General features: G+C 43.6%; 1 protein-coding gene across 16 annotated transcripts in view; it reads right to left on the bottom strand.

Annotated features, from left to right (window-relative positions):
• MAP3K4 (mitogen-activated protein kinase kinase kinase 4) overlaps positions 1-23,901 on the bottom strand; it is a 462,673-nt gene that overhangs the window by 35,742 nt on the left and 403,030 nt on the right. For all 16 annotated transcript variants that reach the window (XM_033937735.1, XM_033937734.1, XM_033937737.1 and 13 more), the window contains 3 exons: positions 15,416-15,532; positions 14,689-14,848; positions 12,965-13,087 (listed from right to left, as the gene is read on the bottom strand). In XM_033937735.1, coding sequence (XP_033793626.1) covers positions 12,965-13,087; positions 14,689-14,848; positions 15,416-15,532 — 400 coding nt within the window. The remainder of the gene's footprint in view (positions 1-12,964; positions 13,088-14,688; positions 14,849-15,415; positions 15,533-23,901) is intronic.

The raw sequence follows: 23,901 nt of genomic DNA on the forward strand, positions 1-23,901 counted from the left end.
GACAGATTCTTCGAACTTTCAAAAACTACAAGAACAAGAGGGCATTCGGAAAAGCTGAAAGGGGACAGATTCAAAACCAATGCTAGGAAGTTTTTCTTCACCCAGCGGGTGGTGGACACCTGGAATGAGCTTCCAGAGGGCGTGATAGAACAGAGTACGATATTAGGGTTGAAGAAGGGATTGGACAATTTTCTGAAGGAAAAGGGGATAGAGGGGTATAGATAGAGGACTAATACACAGGTCCTGGACCTGTTGGGCTGCCACGCGAGCGGACTGCTGAGCACGATGGATCCCTGGTCTGACCCAGCAGAGGCACGTTAATTTAGCGCGCGCTATTCAGTGTGTTTAAAACCCTAACGCAGCTTAGTAAAAAGAGCCAATAGTGTTGTTTGGAACTCTCTTTTTTAAAAAAAATTCTTTATTGACTTTTAATTAAAAACAGTGTCATACAAATGAAAGAACAATAGGTACTATATATATTACACTAATATCCGTACAGGTAACATAGATATTCAATAATTTCAGTTTCTTACATATAATAATAGCAGAATATATCCTAATATATAATACAATGAAGAATAATGTTACCCAAATGTCGCTATCAATATTTATTCCCTACCTTCCAAACCCCCACCCCCCTGGATATGTAAAGATAAATGAACCAAAGGAAAGATATGATAAATATACATTATTATATTTTTACAAATTTAGTTAATGGGCTCCAAATTTTATTAAAAACCTCACTAAATCCCTTACACTCTGCGGTAATTTGTTCATATCTATAAGTAGTGCACATATTCACCCACCAAAAAGTATAATTTATTCTATCATGGGTTTTCCAATTGCTGGTAATCAATTGAATGGCTATTCCTGTTAGGATCATAAATAGACGACTCATATTTATCTAGAGTGGGTTTCACATGTAAAATCGTTCCACAAATTATAAGCCTCATATGATAGTGGAACATTTGAATCCAAAACTAGATTTATTTGTCCCCAAATTGACTTCCAAAATATATTTATAAACGGACAAAAATATAGCAGAATATCCAAAGTCCCTATATCAATATGACAATGCCAGCATCTATTATACTTAGAACTATCTATTTTATTTAATCGAACTGGGGTCCAGAAAATCCTATGTAACAAAAATAACCATGTTTGTCTCATAGATGCTGACGCTGTGCACTTCAATCCCCAAGTCCAAATTCATGGCCAACGAAACACAGAAATATACTGTTTTATCTCAAAGCTCCAGATATCTCTAAGACTATTTTTAGGCTTTTTATTCAAAAATCCAGAAATCAATTTGTACCACTGGGCAGCCTGATGTCCTATTAAATCAGTTTGGTAGCAAAGGATTTGCAGGCTAAAATAAGTTTTTAAATGTTTCCAAATCTGACCATGTCTCCCCACTCCTGTCCAATCTTCACTGGCTCCCAGTGATTTCCAGAATCCATTTCAAATGCTCCTGCCTGGCTTTTAAGATCATTCATGGCATCCTTCCTCCCCTAATCCCACTATTCTTTAACTCCTCGAGTCCCGACTCCATCAGACCCGCCCAAAGATATAAACTATCCTTCCCCTCTCTATGCGGTATTCTCTATGCAGGTAAACCGGGAAAATCTCTTCTCTTCAAAATCACAGGTCTCTGGAACGACCTTACTATCCTGTAGGGGAAATTTGGGCTCTCTCCAACTATTCCGCAAGCAACTGAAAACTTGGCTCTTCTCTAACATGTAATTCTATTTTCCCCCCTTACTCTTCCATTCTATATATAAGCTCATATAAACCTTTTATTTTCTCTTATATTTTAAGTTCTTGTAAACCGTGCTGAGCTCCACTTCCGTGGAGAGGATGCGGTATATAAACTTAAGGTTTAGTTTAGTTTAGTTCCATTCAGAGAACCCACTCTGAATAGCCTGCTTCAACTGCAACAAACCTATATTGTTGAGACTTTAAAATGCCAAATGATTGTTGCAGCCGTGAAAAATCAAGCAGTTTTCCATTAGATATAACATCATCTAATGTCCGAATACCCACCTGTATCCAATTCTTCCAAGGTATCCCAGCACCGCCTATTTGAATCTTGGAGTTTAACCATAAGGACTGCAAAGTAGATTTCATTATAGGAACATCTGTTAATTTATTAATAAATACACGTGTCCAATAAAATCACATTTTCCTTAGCATAACTAGGTATTCTGATATTTAATATATGAAAAAGTCGCATCGGGGACATGATTTTCCACTCTAGATATAACCAATCTGGTTGATGTTTCAAAAGCTCAGGGAGGATCCAATACATACACATTGACGAATTATATAGGCTTGATGATACCTACAAAAGTTGGGAAAATTTACCCCACCCTCCGCAATTGGTTTTTGTAGACATACTAAAGCAATTCTTGCTTTTTTCCCCAGACAAATAAATTTTGTCAAAATACTATTTAATTTTTTGTAAAAGGACCCCTGAAAAAGCAGTTACTTACCATAACAGGTGTTATCCAGGGACAGCAGGCATATATTCTCACATGTGGGTGACGTCATCTATGGAGCCCCGATGCGGACAGCTTTTTTCAAGCAAACTTGATTGAAGATTTAAGTTTGCTCTGCTGCTCCACGCATGCGTGCCTTCCTGCTCCACTAGAGGGCGCATCCCCTTCTCGTGGTCTCCAGTTCAAATTTTTCCGCTGAGCCTAGAAGTCGTGTATTTTTAGGCTCTGCCCCAACTGCCTTCTAGCACCGCGATTTTTCTTGTTTTATTGATTTAGTCACTGTGCGCCTTTTTTGATTGATTTTATTTATCTGTTCCTGCTTCATTTTGACCGACCCGGAGGCTTCCGGGTCACCGCGGCCGCGTGGCTACTTGGGCCGCGGCCAGTTTCGTTTTCTATGTCCCGGCCTCTGACCAGCTTTAAAAAGTGCACCTGGTGCGAGCGGCTTCTTTCCATCACAGACCCGCATCGCCGGTGCATCCTCTGCCTGGGGGCCGCCCATCCAACTGATTCCTGCCCCCAGTGCGCTATATTTCAGAACCAGGCCCTCCATCGAAGGAAAGCCCGCATGGCGGATCTTTTCACCGCCGACCAGCTCACTACCTCGGCCTCGAGGTCGACCCCGGCCTTGACCTCGGCCCCGAATACCTCGGCACCGCCTCGAGACTCGACCCCGAAGTCCTCGGGTACGCAGAAAGCCTCAGCTCCGGGTAAGTCTCCTCTTTCTTCTTCAGGTTCTGTGCCGACGAAGAAGCCAGCCTCGGGGACACCGGCGGCGCATGGGGGAAGTACCATGTCCTCGGCCCCGGCGAAGTCCTCCAAGCCCTCGGGACGTGCCTCCACCACCCGGGAATACTCAAAATCATACCCATTTGATAACAAACTACAGGCAAGATCATCATTTTGACCGTTTGAACTCTCCCCCACCAGGTCAAGTGTAGAGGGTTCCATTGCTCACACATCTCTGTGACTTTTAATAATAGAGATTTTTCATTTATCTTCATCATTTCTTCCAATGTATTTTTAATCAAAATACCTACATATTTAATTCTTCCAGATAAAAGTTAATACTCTTAATACCCAAAAGTCCAATTGATGTAAATAAAAACAATTACATCTTAACATGACAGGAGTTGCTATGCAGCTTATCACAAAAAACTGGAAAAATTGGGCTAGGGTAAAATAACTTTTGGTGGGAAACCTTATGCCAAGTTTATAAGTTTAAACTCATCACAATTGGGACAATATAATAAATTCAAAGAGGTTTGGGATCCATTAACAAAATTTTGTAAGAATTTATTATTAGTATTACCCTTTGATTTCTGAATGAAGGTTATACACATCCAGGATGGGTGGGTGGGAGAGAAGAGGGGATATGTACTTATCTTGTTATTTGATTGTAATGAGTGCTGTTTTATTCTTGTACCAATTGTTGGTAAATTTATTGCACTTTGTGTTGGCTTTTAAAATGAATAAAGAATTGGAAAAAAAACAACTGAGATGGACAACTGTGCAGCAGACAGACTCCCAAGGCCCTAATAGTATCAAAGTTGCAATGTCATATTGAGCAAAAAGTTGATAGAGTTGCTCATTGAACTTTTCCATGAACTGTTCCTCAAAGGCTTCCATCAAAGACATAAGGGTCATAAGTCCTCCTGAATCACCTGTGGAGTGTCAGAGGCCTGAACTGGGGTCTTGGAGACATAAGAATATAAAAAGTGCCTCTGCTGGGTCAGACCAGAGGTCCATCGTGCCCAGCAGTCCGCTCGCGTGGCGGCCCAATAGGTCCAGGACCTGTATCGTAGTCCTCTATCTGTACCCCTCTATTCCCTTCTCATTCAGAAAATTGTACAATCCCTTCTTGAACCCTAACAACGTACTCTGTCCTATCACGCCCTCTGGAAGCGCATTCCAGATGTCCACCACCCGTTGGGTGAAGAAAAACTTCCTACCATTGGTTTTGAATCTGTCCCCTTTCAACTTTTTCGAATGCCCTCTCGTTCTTGTAGTTTTCGAAAGTTTGAAGAACCTGTCCCTCTCCACTTTCTCCATGCCCTTCATGATCTTGTAAGTCTCTATGATATCCCCTCTAATTCTCCTCTTCTCCAGGGAAAAGAGTCCCAGTTTCTCCAGTCTCTCAGTGTATGAAAGGTTTTCCATACCTTTTATCAAACATGTCGCTCTCCTCTGAACTCTCTAGACCAGTGTTTTTCAACCGCTGTTCCGCGGCACACTAGTGTGCCGCGAGATGTTGCCTGGTGTGCCGTACGGTCAGGGCCGCCATCAGGGTAGTACCACCAGTCTAGGGAGAGGGGCGGTCCGCCCCACGTGGACAGGAGAGAGCTGGACGGGGGACCCGCGGAGTTCAATACATCTCGAGCCGCGAGGCTCGTCTTCTGTTCCTGCCTGCCCTGCAGCTAACATATAGCCGATCGCAAGCGTTCCCCGATGTCAGCGCTGACGTCGGAGGGAGGGCTTAAGCAAAGCCTGACGTCGGAGAATACTTCCGTTCGGCTATTTGTGTGCGGCAGGGCAGACAGGAAGCAGAAGACAAGCCTCGCGGCTTGAGCTTCGTTTTGCTGAGAAAGTTGCAAAGATGGGCTGGTAGGCAAACACGGAACACAAAAGGGGGGAGGGAGTGCGTTTTGGACACAAGGCATGAACTTGGGAGAGAGGAAGGGAGGGAAAGAGATGCTGAGGTGGGGGAGGGAATGGGTTTTTGGACACAGAAGGCATGGACTTGGGAGAGAGGAAGGGAGGGAAAGAGATGCTGAGGTGGGGGAGGGAATGCGTTTTTGGACACAGAAGAAATGGACTTGGGAGAGAGGAAGGGAGGGAAAGAGATGCTGAGGTGGGGGAGGGAATGCGTTTTTGGACACAGAAGAAATGGACTTGGGAGAGAGGAAGGGAGGGAAAGAGATGCTGAGGTGGGGGAGGGAATGCGTTTTTGGACACAGAAGAAATGGACTTGGGAGAGAGGAAGGGAGGGAAAGAGATGCTGAGGTGGGGGAGGGAATGCGTTTTTGGACACAGAAGAAATGGACTTGGCAGAGAGGAAGGGAGGGAAAGAGATGCTGAGGTGGGGGAGGGAATGAGTGTTTGGACACAGAAGGCATGGACTTTGGAGAGAGGAAGGGAGGGAAAGAGATGGTTGTGTACACGGGGAATAGAAGAAAGGAAAATTTTTGGTCATAGGGAGGGAGTGAGGTACAGATAGTGGCATACCAGGGTGGGGGGGGGGGGGCGGTCTGCCCCACCCCGGGTTTACGTCCCAAGGGGGTGCACAGCTGGCCACCCTCCAGTGTTGTCCCTAGGCCGGCAAACTGCGGCTCTTTAGCCACTTGAGTGCCACCGCCGCCAACGGTGTTGTTGGCGGTGGCAGCATTATAAAATACTTTCTTTGTGTTTATTTGATTCCTATTCAAGAGAATTACTTTATATATAGTCAATATAGGCACAGAGTTAAATTTTTTAACATTTTCTAATGGTGGTGTGCCTCGTGATTTTTTTCATGAAACAAGTGTGCCTTTGCCCAAAAAAGGTTGAAAAACACTGCTCTAGACTATCGCCATATCCTTCTTAAGGTACGGTGACCAATATTGGATGCAGTACTTCAGATGTGGACGCACCATCGCCCGATACAACGGCAGGATAACTTCTTTCGTTCTGGTTGTAATACCCTTGATTATACCTAGCATTCTATTCGCTCTCTTAGCGGCCGCTGCGCACTATGTCGACGGCTTCATTGTCTTATCCACTATTACCCCCAAGTCCCTTTCTTGGGTACTCTCACTCAATAACATCCCTCCCATCGTATAGCTGTACCTCGGGTTTTTGCTTCCTACATGCAATACTTTACATTTCTCTACATTGAACTTCATCTGCCATCTCGTCGTCCACTCCCCTAGCTTGTTCAGGTCCCTTTGTAATTCCTCGCAGTCCTCTTTAGTCCGAACACCACTAAATAGTTTGGTGTCGTCTGCAAATTTTATTATTTCGCACTTCGTCCCTGTTTCTATATAATTTTAAATATATTGAATAGCAGCGGTCCAAGCACCGACCCCTGAGTAACACCACTCGTAACCTTCCTCCAGTCCGAGTAGTGGCCCTTCACTCCTACCCTCTGCTTCCTACCCACCAACCAATTCCTGATCCATCTATGTACATCTCCTTCCATCCCATGGTTCTTCAGTTTCCAAAGTAGGCATTTATGGGGTTCCTTGTCAAAGGCTTTTTGGAAATCTAAATATACGATGTCTATGGGATCCCCTTTTACATTACATTAGTGATTTCTATTCCGCCAATGCCTTGCAGTTCAAGGCGGATTACATCAAAGTTATCAAGGATTACATTAAAAGTTTGCAGGAACAGCATAAGCGATGTCATAATATTTACTTAAGAAGTATCTCAGAGTTGTCGAGATCTTAAGATGATAAATGTTGGGTAATAAGAACTACCAAAGAGAAGTCGAGATCTTAAGGTGATAAGTATTGGGCAAATTAGAAGCATTTTAGATTTTGTTGGGTAGTTAGAAGCACATTCTTTTGTTAAATCCTTCGAAGAAGTGTAGTAAGTTCGTTAGGCACGATCTCCCCTTGCAGAAGCCAACGCCATGTTGGCTTGCGATTAGAAGTTTATTTCTTTCAAAATGCTCATCTATGCTGTCTTTTATTAGTGCTTCCGCCATTTTCCCCAGAACGAGGTCAGACTCACCGGTCTGTAATTCCCCAGGTCACCTCTTGATCCCTTTTTAAAGATGGGCGTAACATTGGCTATCTTCCAATCCTCTGGGATCACTCCTGTTTTCAAGGATAGATTGCAAACTTGCTGTAGTAGTTCGCTATTTCCTCCTTTAGTTCCTTCAGTACCCTAGGGTGGATTCCGTCCGGGCCCGGTGATTTGTCGGTTTTTAATTTTTCTAACTGCCTACGTACGTCTTCAAGGCTTTCTTCCATGGATGTTAATTTATTTGTTTGGTCTCCTTTGAAGATTTGCTCAGGTTCCGGTATGTTGGATGTGTCCTCTTTTGTAAATACAGACGAAAAGAACATGTTTAGTCTTTCTGCCACTTCTCTCTCCTCCTTCACCACTCCCTTCCTGTCTCCGTCATCCAGCGGTCCCACCTCCTCCCTAGCCGACTGCTTCCCTTTAACATATCTGAAGAACGGTTTTAAATTTCGTGCTTCCTTGGCTAGCCTTTCTTCATATTCCTTTTTGGCTTTTCTAACCACACAGTGACATTCTTTTTGATACTTCCTGTGCTCTTTCTAGTTCTCCTCCATTTTGTCTTTTTTCCATTTCCTGAATGAAATCTTCTTATCACCTATCGCTTTCATCACTTATTTGGTTATCCACGCCGGGTCTTTTGTTCAATTCCTTTTGCACCCTTTTCTGAATCTTGGGATATGCAGATTTTGCGCCTCGATCACCGTGTCCTGGACTAAAGACCAGGCTTGTTCCTAAGTTTCTTCCTTACCATTACTCTCATCGCTTTGTAGTCTCCTTTCTTGAAGTTAAAAGTTGTCGCTATGGTTCTTTTTCCCTTCGGTATTCCTACTTTCTTCAGGTATATTAGTGACAGAAAAAGAAACACTGATGGGATAGTATGCCTTAGAAAACCTGACGGGAATTATGCAGAATCAGATACAGATAAAGCCGAACTACTAAATGAGTACTTCTGCTCAGTCTTCACCTGCGAAGCGCCGGGGTTCAGCCCACAGTTGCAGGTGAAGCAAAACTCGGAAGACCCGTTTCGGAATTTCGAGTTTACACCCGGCGACGTCTACGGCGAGCTATCAAAACTCAAGGGGAACAAAGCCATGGGACCGGACAATCTACACCCCAGGGTGCTCAGAGAGCTGTGTGACGTCCTAGCGGAACCGTTATCCGTACTCTTCAATCTCTCCCTGAGTACAGGAAGAATCCCCTTGGATTGGAAAACAGCTAACGTCGTTCCTCTGCACAAAAAGGGTTGCAGGGCGAATTACAGACCGGTGAGTCTCACATCGATAGCGAGTAAGCTCATGGAAACACTAATCAAACGCGAATTAGACAAGATCCTGAACGAGGAGAATCTACACAATCCCCACCAAAATGGATTCACCAAGGGTAGGTCCTGCCAATCCAATCTTATCAGCTTCTTTGACTGGGTAACTAGAAAGCTGGACTTGGGAGTCCCTGGTCGTTGTGTACTTGGACTTCAGTAAAGCTTTTGATAGCGTCCCCCACCGTAGGTTATTGAGCAAGATGAAATCAATAGGATTAGGTGTAACACTAACTGCATGGGTCAATGACTGGCTAAGTGGTAGACTTCAGAGGGTGTTGGTTAACGGTACCCTCTCTAAAACGTCGGAGGTGACCAGTGGAGTGCCGCAGGGCTCAGTCCTGGGTCCGATCCTTTTCAACATATTCGTAGGAGACCTGACTCATGGACTTCAAGGTAAAATAACATTATTTGCCGACGATGCCAAATTATGTAACATTGTAAGTAAAAGCGATTTGTCCTACAGCATGAAGCAAGACCTGCTTTTACTGGAACATTGGTTCTCGACCTGGCAGCTGGGCTTCAATGCAAAAAAATGCAAGGTCATGCACCTTGGCAACAATAATCCATGCAGAACGTACACACTGAATGGTGAGACCTTGGCTAGAACTGCAGCAGAACGGGATTTAGGGGTGATCATTAGTGAAGACATGAAAACTGCCAATCAAGTGGTGAAGGCTTCATCCAAGGCTAGACAAATGCTGGGTTGTATCCGTAGAAATTTTGTTAGCTGGAAGCCGGAGGTTATAATGCCATTGTACAGAACCATGGTGAGACCTCATCTGGAGTACTCTGTACAATTCTGGAGGCCACATTACCGTAAGGATGTGCTGAGAGTTGAGTCAGTTCAGCAAATGGCCACCAGGATGATCTCGGTGCTCAAGGATCTCACGTACGAGGAAAGGTTGAACAAATTGCGGCTATACTCTCTCGAAGAACATAGGGAGAGGGGAGACATGATTGAGATATTTACGTATATCACTGGTCGTATCATGGTGGAAGATGATATTTTCTTTCTCAGAGGTCTCTCGACCACAAGAGGGCATCCGCTGAAAATCAGGGGCGGGAAATTTCATGGAGACACCAGGAAGTATTTCTTCACAGAAAGAGTGTTTGACCATTGGAACGGGCTCCCTGTGCAAGTGATCATGGCCAGCAGCGTGCAAGATTTTAAGAAAAAGTGGGATGCCCACGTCTGATCTCTACAAGGGTAGTGTAGAGGTGATGCCATCAGAGTGAAACCCCTAGGTGGGTAGTTGGGGGAGGGTTAATAGAGTGGGCAGACTTGGTGGGCTATGGCCCTTTTCTGCCGTCATTTTCTATATTTCTATGTTTCTAATTCAAGGCTGATGAAGTTATCGGATAACTGGACAAATTATTATTGGATGCCTTTGGAGTGCAGCGCTGAGCAGAAGGGTGACATTAGCTTGCGCTGCGCCGCCACTCTGATAAGAGTATTCACTGAAGAGAAGTATCTTCGCTCCCTTGTATTCCAGGGGCCGTTTCTTACGGTATGCCCGCAGGATGTTCGCCTTCTCCCTCCAGCTGTTGTATCTGGCTATCGTGGTGCGAGGTCTCCTATTCTCCGGCTGTTGCGGGGAGACGATCCGATGGGCCCGTTCACAGGCAAATAGCTGCAACTGTTCCAAGAGCCAGGTAGAGAAGATGGTATAAGAGCTCCGTGTCTTTAACTGCCTCCGGCAGCCCCACCAGCCAGAGATTATTCCTGCAACTCCAGTTCTCCGGCTCATCAAGCTGTACTTTCAAATTCTCGGTTTCCTTTTGCAGCGTGAGCACTCGGGTGTCAAGGCCGCTGCACGTGTCCTCTTGCATGGCTACCTTCTGCTCCACTTCGGTAACCCGGCGAGCATGAGAATCAAACTTCTCATGCATTTCCTCCATGCCCGACTGGAGTTTATTTAATCAGTCTGCCAGCGCTACAGATACCGATCGTGTGATCTCTTGCACCCAGTCCCTTGTGGGGACTGTAAAAGTCGCAGTCTCCTCCGCCATTTTGGCCATGGTCAGAGCAGGCTGATCTTTAACTGCTCGTGCCAGTTTTACAGGCATACCAGTCAGCTGGAAGCCATGGAAACCACCACAGCCATGGCAGAGCACTTTCTTTGTCTCCCCAAAAAGCTCAATCCGGTTGTCGGTGGCAAATTGTGAGATATAGTAGCTGATATTAAGGGGGATCCGAGGGAGCTCCACTCGCACGCATCCACTTAGGCAGGATGCATCACGTGACCTGGACAAATTATTATTAGCAGCTTGGGTAGCTTATGAACATTATTTTTATGAAATGTGCTAAATATGCTGTTTTTTTAAAGTGATTACAGAGCTTCTGTTATTAGTCAAAAATTTATGCATTAAAAGAGATTATGTCCTTACATTGATAATATCTTTTCCAGTAGATTTCCAAGTCATTCTAGACAAGCGGGTTATGTCTCAAAGACAGCGAGTCATCTGCAGAAGGAATCCACTCCAGATTTTTTTCTAACCCTCCTCTATTTCACTGGAAGCTCTACTGCCACCTGTAATTAGTACCCAAGCAAAAATAGCTCCATCGACAGTATATGAAGTATGGTCATCAATTTTCCCAAGAATCAACTGTTCTGCTCAAATAAGCAACACGACAGCAACAAACATCAAACAGCCAACAAAAGCATCAAAAGAGCTTAGGAAGTACCCCTGCGTGCATCTTTAACATATATATAGAATTCTTCAAGGCCCCAAAGGGCTGACTGACATCCAAGAATCAAACTTGAAGAAGCATAAGCAGAATGAGATAGTGGGCAGGTGCAGGAATGATAGGGCAGGAGTCTAGAATGACTCACCTATCTACTGGAAAATATATCATCAAGGTAAGGACATAATCTCTTTTTCCATTTTAATAGGTGAATCATTCAAGACAAGCAAGACATACAAAAGCAGTCCCAAAAACTTAGGGTGGGCTGACTGCAGCCACGAAAGAAGAACAAAAAATTGACCCTGATGGCAGCCACATCCACTCTGTAAAATTTGGCAAACGTGTACAGAGTGGACCAAGTAGCTACTCTACAAACTGTTTATCGCAAAGAAAGGTAGGCTGACAAAATGGTCTTATGGATCCATATGGAAATAGTGGCCTTGGAAGCGGGAGAAGTCCGCTTAGAAGAGTTGGCACAAACAGATGTTGAGAGGTGAAACTCATTTGTAACCTCCAGATAACACAGAACTATTCTGCGTACATCCAAGTTCTTCAAAATGTGATCCTGCTTTCTAGCACCAGTAGGCTGAAAAACAGGTAAACACACTTCCTGATTAACATGGAATGCCGACACCACTTTCGGCAATAACGAAGGAGCCATGCGGAGAGAGATCTCAGTCTCCGAAATCCTCAAGAAAGGCTCTCTACAAGACAGAGTCTGAAGCTTTGAAACACGTCTCGTTGAAGTAATGGTGACCAGAAGTACTGCCTTCAGCATGAGGTCCAAGAGGAAAGCATCTTTCAGAGGCTCAAAGAGAACCAAGTTAAGGTCCCATGAAGGGAACAATGGTTTGATCTGTGGTCTAATATGAAGAGTACCTTTCAGAAATCTGGCCATGTCAAGGTGAGACGCAAGCGAAGAACTGTAGTCCAAGGCTCTGAAACAAGAGAGCCTTGCGACTTGGACCCAAAGGGAAGCCATGGTGAGGCCCTTATCAAAGTCTGCCTGGAGAAAGGCTAGCACCACCGAAACCGGAGCAGAATACAGCTCCACACGTTGTCAGTTGAACCAATGTTGGAAAGAAAGTCTTCCACGCCTTAGTGCAGGCAGACATAGTAATTGACTTCTTAGATTTCAGAACAGTAGAAATGATTACATCAGAATATCCTTTGCGCTCTAATGCTCTGCTCTCAACAGCCATGCTGTAAGAGTAAAGCAATTCGGATCATCCATGCAGACTGGACACAAAGAGAAAATCTGGAATAGTCTTCTACCTATGCGAAGACATCTGCGTACCTCAGTCTGCATGGCCAATCTGGAGCCACCAGAATGACCCTTCCCTGAGTTACAATCTAGCAAAGGACCCAACCTATCATGAACTAGGGAGGAAAAACATACTATAAAACTCCCTGCAGCCACGCCAGTACTAGAGTGTTTAGGCCCTCACTTCAAGGCTCGGATCTTTGTATGAAGAATCGGACGGCTTTGGAGTTCTTCACCGTAGCCATGAGGTTGAAGTGCGGCTGACCCCAGCACCACACAATGGCTTTAAATTCTGCTGAAGACAGCGCCCACTTGCCTGGATCCAAAGTCTGTCTGAACATTGTCAACAGAATATCTCCTTGCAGGGTCATCATGCAGAAGCACTCCATAAGATTTGGCAAGAGAAAATTATTCTTTCCCCTTCTAAATGCAAAGCACTGATTAATCACATATTACTGCAGAGTTCCTACCTGCAGTGCCCAAAGTGCTGTTCACCTCTCCAGGCATGGTCTGGGCATTGTTTTTCAGTTTCACTGAGCATCCAAAGTCTCCAAGCTTTATCAGCCCAGAAGAAGTCAGGAAGATGTTGGCACCTGAGCAAAAGAAGTGACACAAAAACTAATTTTGAGAGGCATAAAAAGAGTTGTCCTACTTAACTTTATTTAAGACCCTGCTTTTTCAACAGGCTTTTGCAGTATGGTGAATATATAAGTAACACTGGGCCTGATGGGGACTGATAACATTTTTTTTGTGGACTGCTTTTGGATTTTCTTTATACTATTACCGTATATACTCAAATATAAACTAGGATTTTTGAGCAAAAAAATTGGCCCAAAAATGGGGATCCTGGTTTATAATTAGGCCAGTGCGCAGCTGCCCCCTACCCAGACTTATTGTAGGCCTCTGCCAGGCCCTGCACCCTGTCCCCCCCCTCCCTGCCCTGTTCATCGTACCTGCTCTGCTGCTGGAATCCCTGGTGGTCCAGAGGTGTAGCGGGCAGGAGTAAGCTTTCCGCGCTCCTGCCCCGTTGCTAACCCAGTCGGTCGCTGCCGCAAGTTCCGGCTTCAGCCGCTTAGCACTGCCACTCAGCACTAAGCGGTTTCCTGAATGGTAGGGCACTTAAACATTAGCAGTTCGACTTATATTTGAGTCAACCATTATTCCTCCCTTTTGGGGGGGAAATGGGGGTCTCAACTTATATTTGGATATATACGGTATTTAAACTAAACTAAACCTTAAGTTTATATACCGCTTCATCTCCACGGAAGTAGAGCTTGGCACGGTTTACAAGAACTTAAAAATGAGAAAGGGTAGGAAAAGGTTTACATAAGTTTATAAATTGAGTGGAAAAGTAAGGGAAAAGAAATTACATTTGTATGTTTTGTATTGTTTGTTTGCATTTTTAATTATGTAAGTACAGAATGTGAACTGCCTAGACCTTTATGATTGCATGGTATAAAATTTCTTAAATAAATATGCAGTAGACACTATTTTTTAGGAGGCTCCTCAGTGACATGTACATCTAAACCAGTGGTCTCAAACTCGTGGCTCGGGAGCCATATGTGGCCCGCCAGGTACTATTTTGAGGCCCTTGGTATGTTTATCATAATCACAAAAGTAAAATAAAACAGTTTCTTGATCATATGTCTCTTTAGCTATAAATTACAATATTATTATTAAGACTTAGCCAAAAGGAAAGATTTATAACCTATAAAAAGTTTTACCTCATGCAAAATTGTCATTTCTTCAATAAGACTTTAACTATTTTTTCTGAGGCCCTCCAAATTCCTACAAATCCAAAACGTGGCCCTGAAAAGGGTTTGAGTTTGAGACCACTGATCTAAACAGTAACCCTTCCCTACTTTCTAAAATGGTTTGTACCTTAAGGACTCCTGACCTTCACAGTAAACACATCAACTTGGCCACCATTTTTGTCCACCTTTGGAAGTGCCTTGGGTGGCAGTCATATCTCTAAAAATGAAGCAAACCCCTGACTCAGAGCACTAGATTAATGGCACATAAAAGTCTAAATATAGCTGCTGTAGAACAACACAAACAACTGAATCACCATTCATTAAAAGGCAGCAGATTGATAAAATACATTGGTACCAACACAAGAACTCCAAGCTTACACATTGCAGAGAGGTTTATATCGCACAAAACTATGTTACCTTAAACCCTGGCACTAATTTACCTTTAATATCTCGATGCACTATGCCATGTTCATGAAGTACATTGATAGCGATGGTGATCTGCTTTGAATACAGTCTGATGACGTGTTCCTGAAGGCCCAATCTTGCCACCTCCTCAAGAGTGCCCTCATCACAGTACTCCATGAAGATGTACATTTCTTCCTTTTGAAGGAGGACAACATATTTAAGACATATGTCTTTACACCTTCTGTTCTTACAGGGTACATCACATTTCAATTTTAAAAGCATAGGTTAAATAGGCCTTCTCAGACAGCTGTACAATTCTGGTACAAACATATGCAGATTGCTTCATCCACCCACCCCCAGCCTTCTTTTTCTTTTTATTATTAACCTGCTTTTTCACATCTGAGAAACTGTCAGTGCACTGTTTTTTTGCACTTGCATCTCCTAAGTGATATGGAGTGGCTGGAGGGAGACTTTTGAATCATCCTCTTCCTGTAACTGTAGCACCTGTATTGCTGTCATCGTGTGAGAAAAAGCAGATTACAATGCACTGGGACCCAAGTTCAAAACCCAGGATTGGCCAAAAAAAGAGTTTCTCCAGAAATGAGGTTACTTAGCAGTTGTGCATTAACATTTTTAGTGTTTAGGAAGCACAGGAAGAGGAGGGAAACAGAATGAGTTCTGAGACCAGGTGCCCTTCTATGCCTGCATAGTGCAGGTATACTACTGGTTCTTAGACCTAGAATGATAGGCATCCTCACTTACTCTGTGGAGCTCCACACCGAAGTAACGCACTAGATTTGGATGCTTGATACCTTCAAAAATCTTCAGTTCATCAGCTGTTTCTTTGATGGTTTTGTGATCATTTGGTTGAAATCGGATCTGTGAAAGAGTATTTTTTTTTAAGTACCGTAGTTAATAGAAATTGAATAGAGTAGTATAAATATCAACTAGATAAATGTTCAGTCTGTGGATGGAACTAGCCTTTTTACAGACTAATAAAAAGAATACTGCATTAAGCCAGCAACAATGGCCATACCCAGATTTTAGGTAACTAGATATAATTTTGCATAACTGATAGGCAGTGAAAGAAACTTGCATTTCTCTAACAACGTTTTTAGACTTGTAGTTATGCACTGTAAAGCAAACATTAAGGGTTAAAGGAACCGGGAGGATTCACTCCTGTTAGAATTCTGCATATCTGATGTCCCACAATAGTGTTCCCTAGTGGCAGATGAAAATTTTATGTGGACAAATGCAAAGTGATGCACATTGAGAAGAATAACCCAAATCACAATTACCAGATGCTAGGATCCACCTTGGGGGTTAGCGCCCAAGAAAAGGATCTGGGTGTCATCATAGACAATACGCTGAAAGCTTCCGCCCAATGTGTGCGGCGGCCAAAAAAGCAAACAGGATGCTAGGAATTATTTAAAAAGGAATGGTTAACAAGACTGATATAATGCCCCTGCATTGTTCCATTGCATGACCTCATCTGGAGTATTGCGTTCAATTCTGGTCTCCTTATCTCAAGAAAGATATTGTGGTGCTAGAAAAGGTTCAAAGAAGAGTGTGCAAGATGATAAAGGGGATGAAACTCCTCTTGCATGAGGAAAGACTAAAAAAGTTAGGGCTAAAGAATAACACGAGGAAAAAATTTGTCCCTGTCCCATCCCTGCCACCACTGTCCCCATCACCGCCCCCGCAGCATCCATACAAGCCTCTAACTTTAACCATTAGTCTTCCTTAGCAGTTTTCATGCTGAAAGGGAAAGAAAAATACCAAAGCAAGGGTTCTAATGGCAATGTCATTTGCTATGATCAACTACCATTCATAGGCCTTTGATGAAAAATGACTTTGTCTTGGTGGGGGAGAGTCCAGACGGTTAAAATGATGATTTTGCCTGTGGTTTGCTACCAAATGGGTATGTTACCAGTGTTTTTTCAGGGATCCTTTTACAAAAAATTAAACAGTATTCTTACAAAATTTATTTGGCTGGGGAAAGCAGCAAGAATTGCCTTTGTATCTTTACAAAAGCCAATTGTGGAGGGTGGGGTAAATTTCCCAAACTTTTATAGGTATCATCAAGCCTATATTATGCGTCAGGGTATGTATTGGATCCTCCCCAAGCTCACAGAAAATCTTCCAGACTGGTTATGGTTGGAATGGCAACTCCTGTCTCCAATGAGATTGTCACATTTTGAGTGTCTAGATACCTAGGTTGTATAAGAACAATAAAATCTTATTGGATACTTGAGACACATTAAAATTTATTAATAATTTAACATCTATTCCGATTCATAAATCTATTTGTTAGTCCCTTTGGCTGAACTCCAAGATTCAAACTGGTGGGTTTAAGATCATCTGGAAGCACTGGATGAAGGCGGGCATACGTACTCTAGATCAGTGGTTTCCGGGGCATTATTAACCCAACAGAATTCTGGACCCACTATGAATTACATCCCATAACTAATGATAATCAGGATTTCCCATCAGGCGTGCCTCAAGGTTCCCCCCTATCGCCCACACTTTTCAACATCTATATCGCCTCCTTAGGCCACCTCCTACAAAAACTAAACTTAATACACTACATTTACGCAGACGACATATCCATCCTAATCCCCTTAAATGACATCACAAAATAAATTGTAGACAATCTCTCAAACGTAATGACCGAAATCGATAAATGGACCACCAATTTCAAACTAAAATTAAACGCAGAAAAAACAAAAGTCTTTCTGGCTAGTCCTAATGACAAAATTACGAGAACATCGATAAAAATAAACAATCATGAATACCCAATTTCTAATAACATAAAAATACTTGGTATCACCCTAGACACACACCTAACTATGACTGACCACACACACTCACTAGTGAAAAAATGTTTTTACACGCTATGGAAACTAAGGACCATAAAAAAATACTTTGACCCAACATCATTCAGGTTGCTGGTACAGGCACTGATCTTATCCATTCTTGACTACTGCAACATCATCTACTTGGGCATCCCACAAAAAACAATAAAAAAACTGAGATTAATACAAAACACCGCCGTTCGACTAATCTTCGGACTAAGAAAAAACGACCACATCAGCCCCTACTATAAAAAGCTGCACTGGCTTCCAACAGAAGCGCGAATACTATTCAAATTTGCTTGCACCTGTTTCAAGCAAGTCTGGGGACTAGCACCTTCATACCTACAAACTCACTTCATCCTACACAACCCCACACGAGCGACCAGAAACAAAAACATATTTGCATACCCAAAGATTACGGGCTGCAGATACAAATCATTCCTGGATAGAACCTTTAAGTTCCAAGCGAACAGACAGCAAGTTTGGCTGAAAAACTACATAAACGAACCCAACCTGTCTTACAGTGCATTCCGCAAATCGATCAAAACCGTCCTATTCGAAAAATTCACGGACTAAAATCGTCCCCTCCCGCACTAGGACTCCCCTCCCTTTAAACGCCTTTCTTTCTTTCTCAAGATGCCCCTCATGTACTCAGATATTCGCTATCCATAGTACTCCAATTCAAATGGAAGTTCTAAAGAAATACTCAGTTACTCATTACCCATTGAACCCCAATCTGTAACTTTCCCCTCTTCACTATTGTATTATATTTAGACTCATTGTACGATACTGTATTAGACTTATGTATGGTGTTGTCTTTAGACTTATTGTATTGTATTATATTTAGACTCGTTGTATTATATTGTACTGTGTTGTATACACTCATTGAATTGTATTGTATTGTTTTGTCTTGTATTGTATGTTGACTTATTGTATTGTATTGTGACCTTGTTATTCGCTGAATGTCCAGCCTTCTTACAGTGTGAACCGCCTAGAAGTCACCTGACTATGGCGGTATAGAAAAATAAAGTTATTATTATTATTATTAAAAAGCGTTCGACAAAGTTCCACATGAAAGACTTTTCAGAAAACTACAAAGCCATGGAATAGAGGGAGATATACTAAGATGGATAGGCAAATGGCTGTAGAACAGAAAGCAGAGAGTGGGCATAAATGGGAAGTTCTCAGACTGGGAGAAAGTGACTAGCAGTGTGCCCCAGGGCTTGGTACTTGGGCCCATCTTATTTAATATTTTCATAAATGACCAAGAAGGAACATCCAGTGGGTTCATCAAGTTTGCTGACGACACAAAGTTATGCCGGGCAATCAGATCACAGAAGGATAGCGAAGTACTCCAGAGTGACTTGTGGCAGATAGAGAAATGGGCAGAGAAATGGCAGATGAAGTTTAATGTGGAAAAGTGTAAAGTAATGCATTTAGGCAGTAGGAACAAGGAATACGAGTACAGAATGTCAGGTGCAACTCTGGGTAAGAGCGAAAAAGAAAAGGACCTGGGTGTACTGAAAGATATGAACCTGAAACCGTCAGAACAATGTGTGGCGGCAGCAAAGAAAGCAAATAGAATGTTAGGCATGATAAAGAAAGGAATCACGAGTAGATCAGAGAAAGTTATAATACCGCTTAATAGGGCAATGGTCAGACCACACTTGGAATACTGTGTCCAACATTGGTCTCCCAACCTAAAGAAGGATATAAAACTGCTGGAGAGGGTGCAGAGACGAGCAACGAAGCTAATAAATTGTATGGAGAACTTGGAATATGAGTAACGACTTAAGAAATTGGGACTGTTTTCCCTTTTTAAGGACACAGTCACCGAGGCGCAAAATCTATATATACCGCGTATCAACAAGGGATCCAAGAGGAAAAAGAACAAAGAACCGGCGTGGCTCATTGTAGAGGTGAAGGAAGCGATCAGAGACAAGAAAACTTCATTTAAGGAATGGAAAAGGTCAAAAACGGATGAAAAGTGGAACAAGCACAAACATCATCAATGCAGGTGCCATAAGGCGGTAAAAGGGGCCAAAAGAGACTACGAGGAAAAAATAGCCAAGGAGGCGAAGAACTTCAAGTCGTTCTTTCAATATATTATGGGGAAGCGACCCGCAAAGGAAGTGGTGGGACCGTTGGATGACCATGGAATAAAGGGAGCGCTAAAGGAGGACAAAGCAATCGCTGACAAACTGAACACATTATTTGCATCTGTATTTACCGAAGAAGATGTACACAGCATACTGGAACCCATCAGGCTATATGCTGGAAATGAAGACGGAAAGCTGACAGGGTTGATGGTCAGTCTAGAGGAAGTATGTAGGCAGATTGATAGGCTTAAGAGCGATAAATCCCCGGGACTGGATGGCAACCATCCGACGGTCATCAAGGAACTGAAAGGGACCATAGCTGAACTGCTTCAACTAATAGCCAATCTGTCGATCAAATCGGGAAAGATTCCGGAAGACAGGAAAGTGGCGAATGTTACACCGATCTTCAAGAAAGTTTCGAGGGGAGATCCGGGAAACTACAGACCGGTGAGTCTGACCTCGGTACCGGGAAAGATGGTAGAGCACTGATAAAGGACAGCATCATTGATCATCTTGACGGACATGGGCTGATGAGGACCAGTCAGCACGGTTTTAGCAAAGGCAGATCGTGTTTGACAAACTTGCTGCACTTCTTTGAGGGAGTAAACAGACAGATAGACAAGGGCGATCTGTTCGACATTGTATATCTGGATTTTCAGAAGGCGTTCGACAAGGTTCCGCATGAACGACTACTTTGGAAAATTTCAAGCCATGGAATTAAGGGTGAAATACTCACATGGATTAAAAACTGGCTGGAGCATAGGAACAGAGAGTGGGGGTAAATGGACAATACTTGGACTGGAAGAGCGTCACCATTAGGGTGCCGCAGGGCTCAGTGCTTGGACCTGTGCTCTTTAACATCTTTATAAATGATCTGGACATAGGTACGACAAGCAAGGTGATTAAATTTGCAGATGATATGAAGTTATTCAGAGTAGTAAAGACGCAGGGGGATTGCGAAGATCTGCAACGTGACAATCAAGCTCAATGAATGGGCATTGACATGGCAAATGAGGTTCAACGTGGATTAAGTGTAAAGTGATGCATGTCGGTAACAAAAATCTCATGCATGAATACAGGATGTCCGGGGCAGTACTTGGAGAGACCTCCCAGGAAAGGGACTTGGGAGTTCTGATCGACAAGTCGATGAAGCTGTTCACAATGTGCGGCGGCAGCAAAAAGGGCAAACAGAATGCTAGGAATGATAAAGAAGGGAATCACGAACAGTTCAGAAAAGGTTATCATGCCGCTGTACTGGGCCATGGTACGTCCTCACCTGGAGTACTGCATCCAGCACTGGTCGCTGTACATGAAGAAGGACATGGTACTACTCGAAAGGGTCCAGAGAAGAGCGACTAAGATGGTTAAGGGGCTGGAGGAGCTGCCGTACAGCGAAAGATTAGAGAAACTGGGCCTCTTCTCCCTCGAACAGAGGAGATTGAGAGGGGACATGATCGAAACATTCATGGTACTGAAGGGGATAGACTTAGTAGATAAGGACAGGTTGTTCACCCTCTCCAAGGTAGGGAGAACAAGAGGGCACTCTCTAAAGTTGAAAGGGGATAGATTCCGTACAAACGTAAGGAAGTTCTTCTTCACCCAGAGAGTGGTAGAAAGCTGGAACGCCCTTCCAGAGGCTGTTGTAGGGGAAAACACCCTCCAAGGATTCAAGACAAAGTTAGACAAGTTTCTGCTGAACAAGAACGTGCACTGGTAGGGCTAGTCTCAGTTAGGGTGCTGGTCTTAGACCAGAGGGCCGCCGCGTGAGCGGACTGCTGGGCATTATGGACCAATGGTCTGACTCAGCAGTGGCAATTCTTATGTTCTTGAGAAGAGGAGACTGCGAGGGGATATGATTGAGACTTTCAAAATACTGAAAGGCATCAACAAAATAGAGCAGGAAAAAAAATAATTTACATTGTCCAACATGTCACAGGCAAGAGGACATGGACTGAAGCTAAGGGGGGACAAGTCCAGGACTAATGTCAGAAAGTTCTGCTTCACGCAGCGAGTGGTGGACACCTGGAATGCTCTCCCAGAGGAGGTTATTACGGAATCAACCGTTCTAGGATTCAAAAGCAAATTAGATGCACAGCTCCTTACGAGAGGCATAGAGGGATATGGGTGACTAAAACTACATCAGGTGTACACCTGACTGGGCCTCCGCGTGTGCGGATCACCGGACTCGATGGACCTTAGGTCTGATCCGGAGATTGCAGTTTTTATGTTCTTATGGGGTTGATGGACCATTGGTTTGACCCAGTAAGGCTATTCTTATGTTCTTAAGATTACCATAAGAGCTGAAGGACAGTTTGACAGGTTTAGCGACCAATCGTATTTACCAACCTGATGTCCAAAACAGCCCACTGCATGTTTCACCATGCGATTGCTCATTCTCTGATCTAGGCACACAAATAAAAACTTAAGAACATAAGAATTGCTGCTGCTGGGTCAGACAAGTGGTTCATCGTGCCCTGCAGTCCGCTCACGCAGTGGCCCTCAGGTAAAAGACCAGTGCTCTAAGTAAGTCCAGCCTCATCTGTGTATGCTCCAGTTTAGCAGAAACTTGTACAACTTTGTCTTGAAACCCTGGAGGGTGTTTTCCCCTATAACAGACTCCGGAAAAGCATTCCAGTTTTCCACCACTCTCTGGGTGAAGAAGAATTTCCTTATGTTTGTACAGAATCTATCCCCTTTCAACTTTAGAGAATGCCCTTTCGTTCTCCCTACCTTGGAGAGAGTGAACAGTCTTTATCTACTAAGTCTATTCCCTTCAGTTTCTCCAATCTCTCACTGTACGGCAACTCCTTCAGCCCCTTAACAATTTTAGTCACTCTTCTCTGGATCCTTTTAAGTAGTACCGTGTCCTTCTTCGTGTACGGCGACCAGTGCTGGGCGCAACATGGCCCGGTATAGTGGCATGATCCACTGTTCCCTCTAAGCTGAGCAGGAGTCCTCCACCCACAGTCTCACCAATAGAGGGTGCTGTTTTACTGTCACATTTTTCAATTGTGAGGGACAGGCAAGTTCTGCAGGACTCCAGGGAACATACCTGTCCTTAGCGACTGAAAATATTCCACCCCCTAGTGGTAGCAATGCAGCTGGAGGACACCTGCTCAGCTTAGAGGGAACACTAAGGTCCCTCTCCAATCTGTTTGTGATCCCCTTCTTAATAATTCCTAGCATTCTATTTGCCCTTTTCGCCGTCACCGCACATTGCGTGGATGGCTTCATCGACTTGTCGATCAAAACTCCCAAGTCTCTTTCCTGGGAGGTCTCTCCAAGTACCGCCCTGGACATCCTGTATTCGTGCATGAGATTTTTGTTACCTATATGCGTCACTTTACACTACCTACGTTGAACCTCATTTGCTATGTCGATGCCCATTTCTCAAGCTTAATTATGTCACATTACAGATCTTCACAATCCCCCTTTGTCTTCACTATTCTGAATAACTTCGTATCGTCTGCAAATTTAATCACCTCACTCGTCATACCAATGTCCATATCATTTATAAAGATGTTGAAGAGCACAGGTCCAAGCACCGAGCCCTGCGGCACCCCACTGGTGACACTCTTCCATTCCAAGTGTTGTCCGTTTACTCCCACTCTCTGTTTCCTATGCTCCAGCCAGTTTTTAATCCACATTTCACCCTCGATTCCATGACTCACAATTTTCCAAAATAGTCGTTCATCCGGAACCTTGTCGAACGTTTTCTGAAAATCCAGATATACAATGTCGACTGTGTCGCCCTTGTCTAGCCGTCTGTTTACTCCCTCGAAGAAGTGCAGCAAGTTCGTCAGACAAGATCTGCCTTTGCTGAAACCGTTCTGGCTGGTCCTCATCAGACCGTGTCCGTCAAGGTGATCAATGATGCGGTCCTTTATCAGCGTGTCTACCATCTTTCCCGGTACCGAGGTTAGACTCACTGGTCTGTAGTTTCCTGGATCTCCCCTCAAACTCCTTTTGAAGATCAGTGTAACATTCGCCACCTTCCAGTCTTCCGGAATCTTTCCCAATTTGATCGACAAGTTGGCTATTAGTTGAAGCAGTTCAGCTATAGTCCCTTTCAGTTCCATGATGACCCTCGGAAGGATGCCATCCGGTCCCACGGATTTATCACTCTTAAGCCTATGAATCTGCCTGCACATCTCTTCTAGACTGACCGTTAACTCTGTCAGTTTCCCGTCTTCGTTTCCAGCATAGAGCTGGATAGGTTCCGGTATGTTGCATATATCCTCTTCGGTAAATACAGACGCAAAATATGTGTTCAGTTTGTCAGCGATTATTTTAT

This window comes from Geotrypetes seraphini, chromosome 3 (genome assembly GCF_902459505.1).
Source record: "Geotrypetes seraphini chromosome 3, aGeoSer1.1, whole genome shotgun sequence".
Lineage (NCBI taxonomy): Eukaryota > Metazoa > Chordata > Amphibia > Gymnophiona > Dermophiidae > Geotrypetes > Geotrypetes seraphini.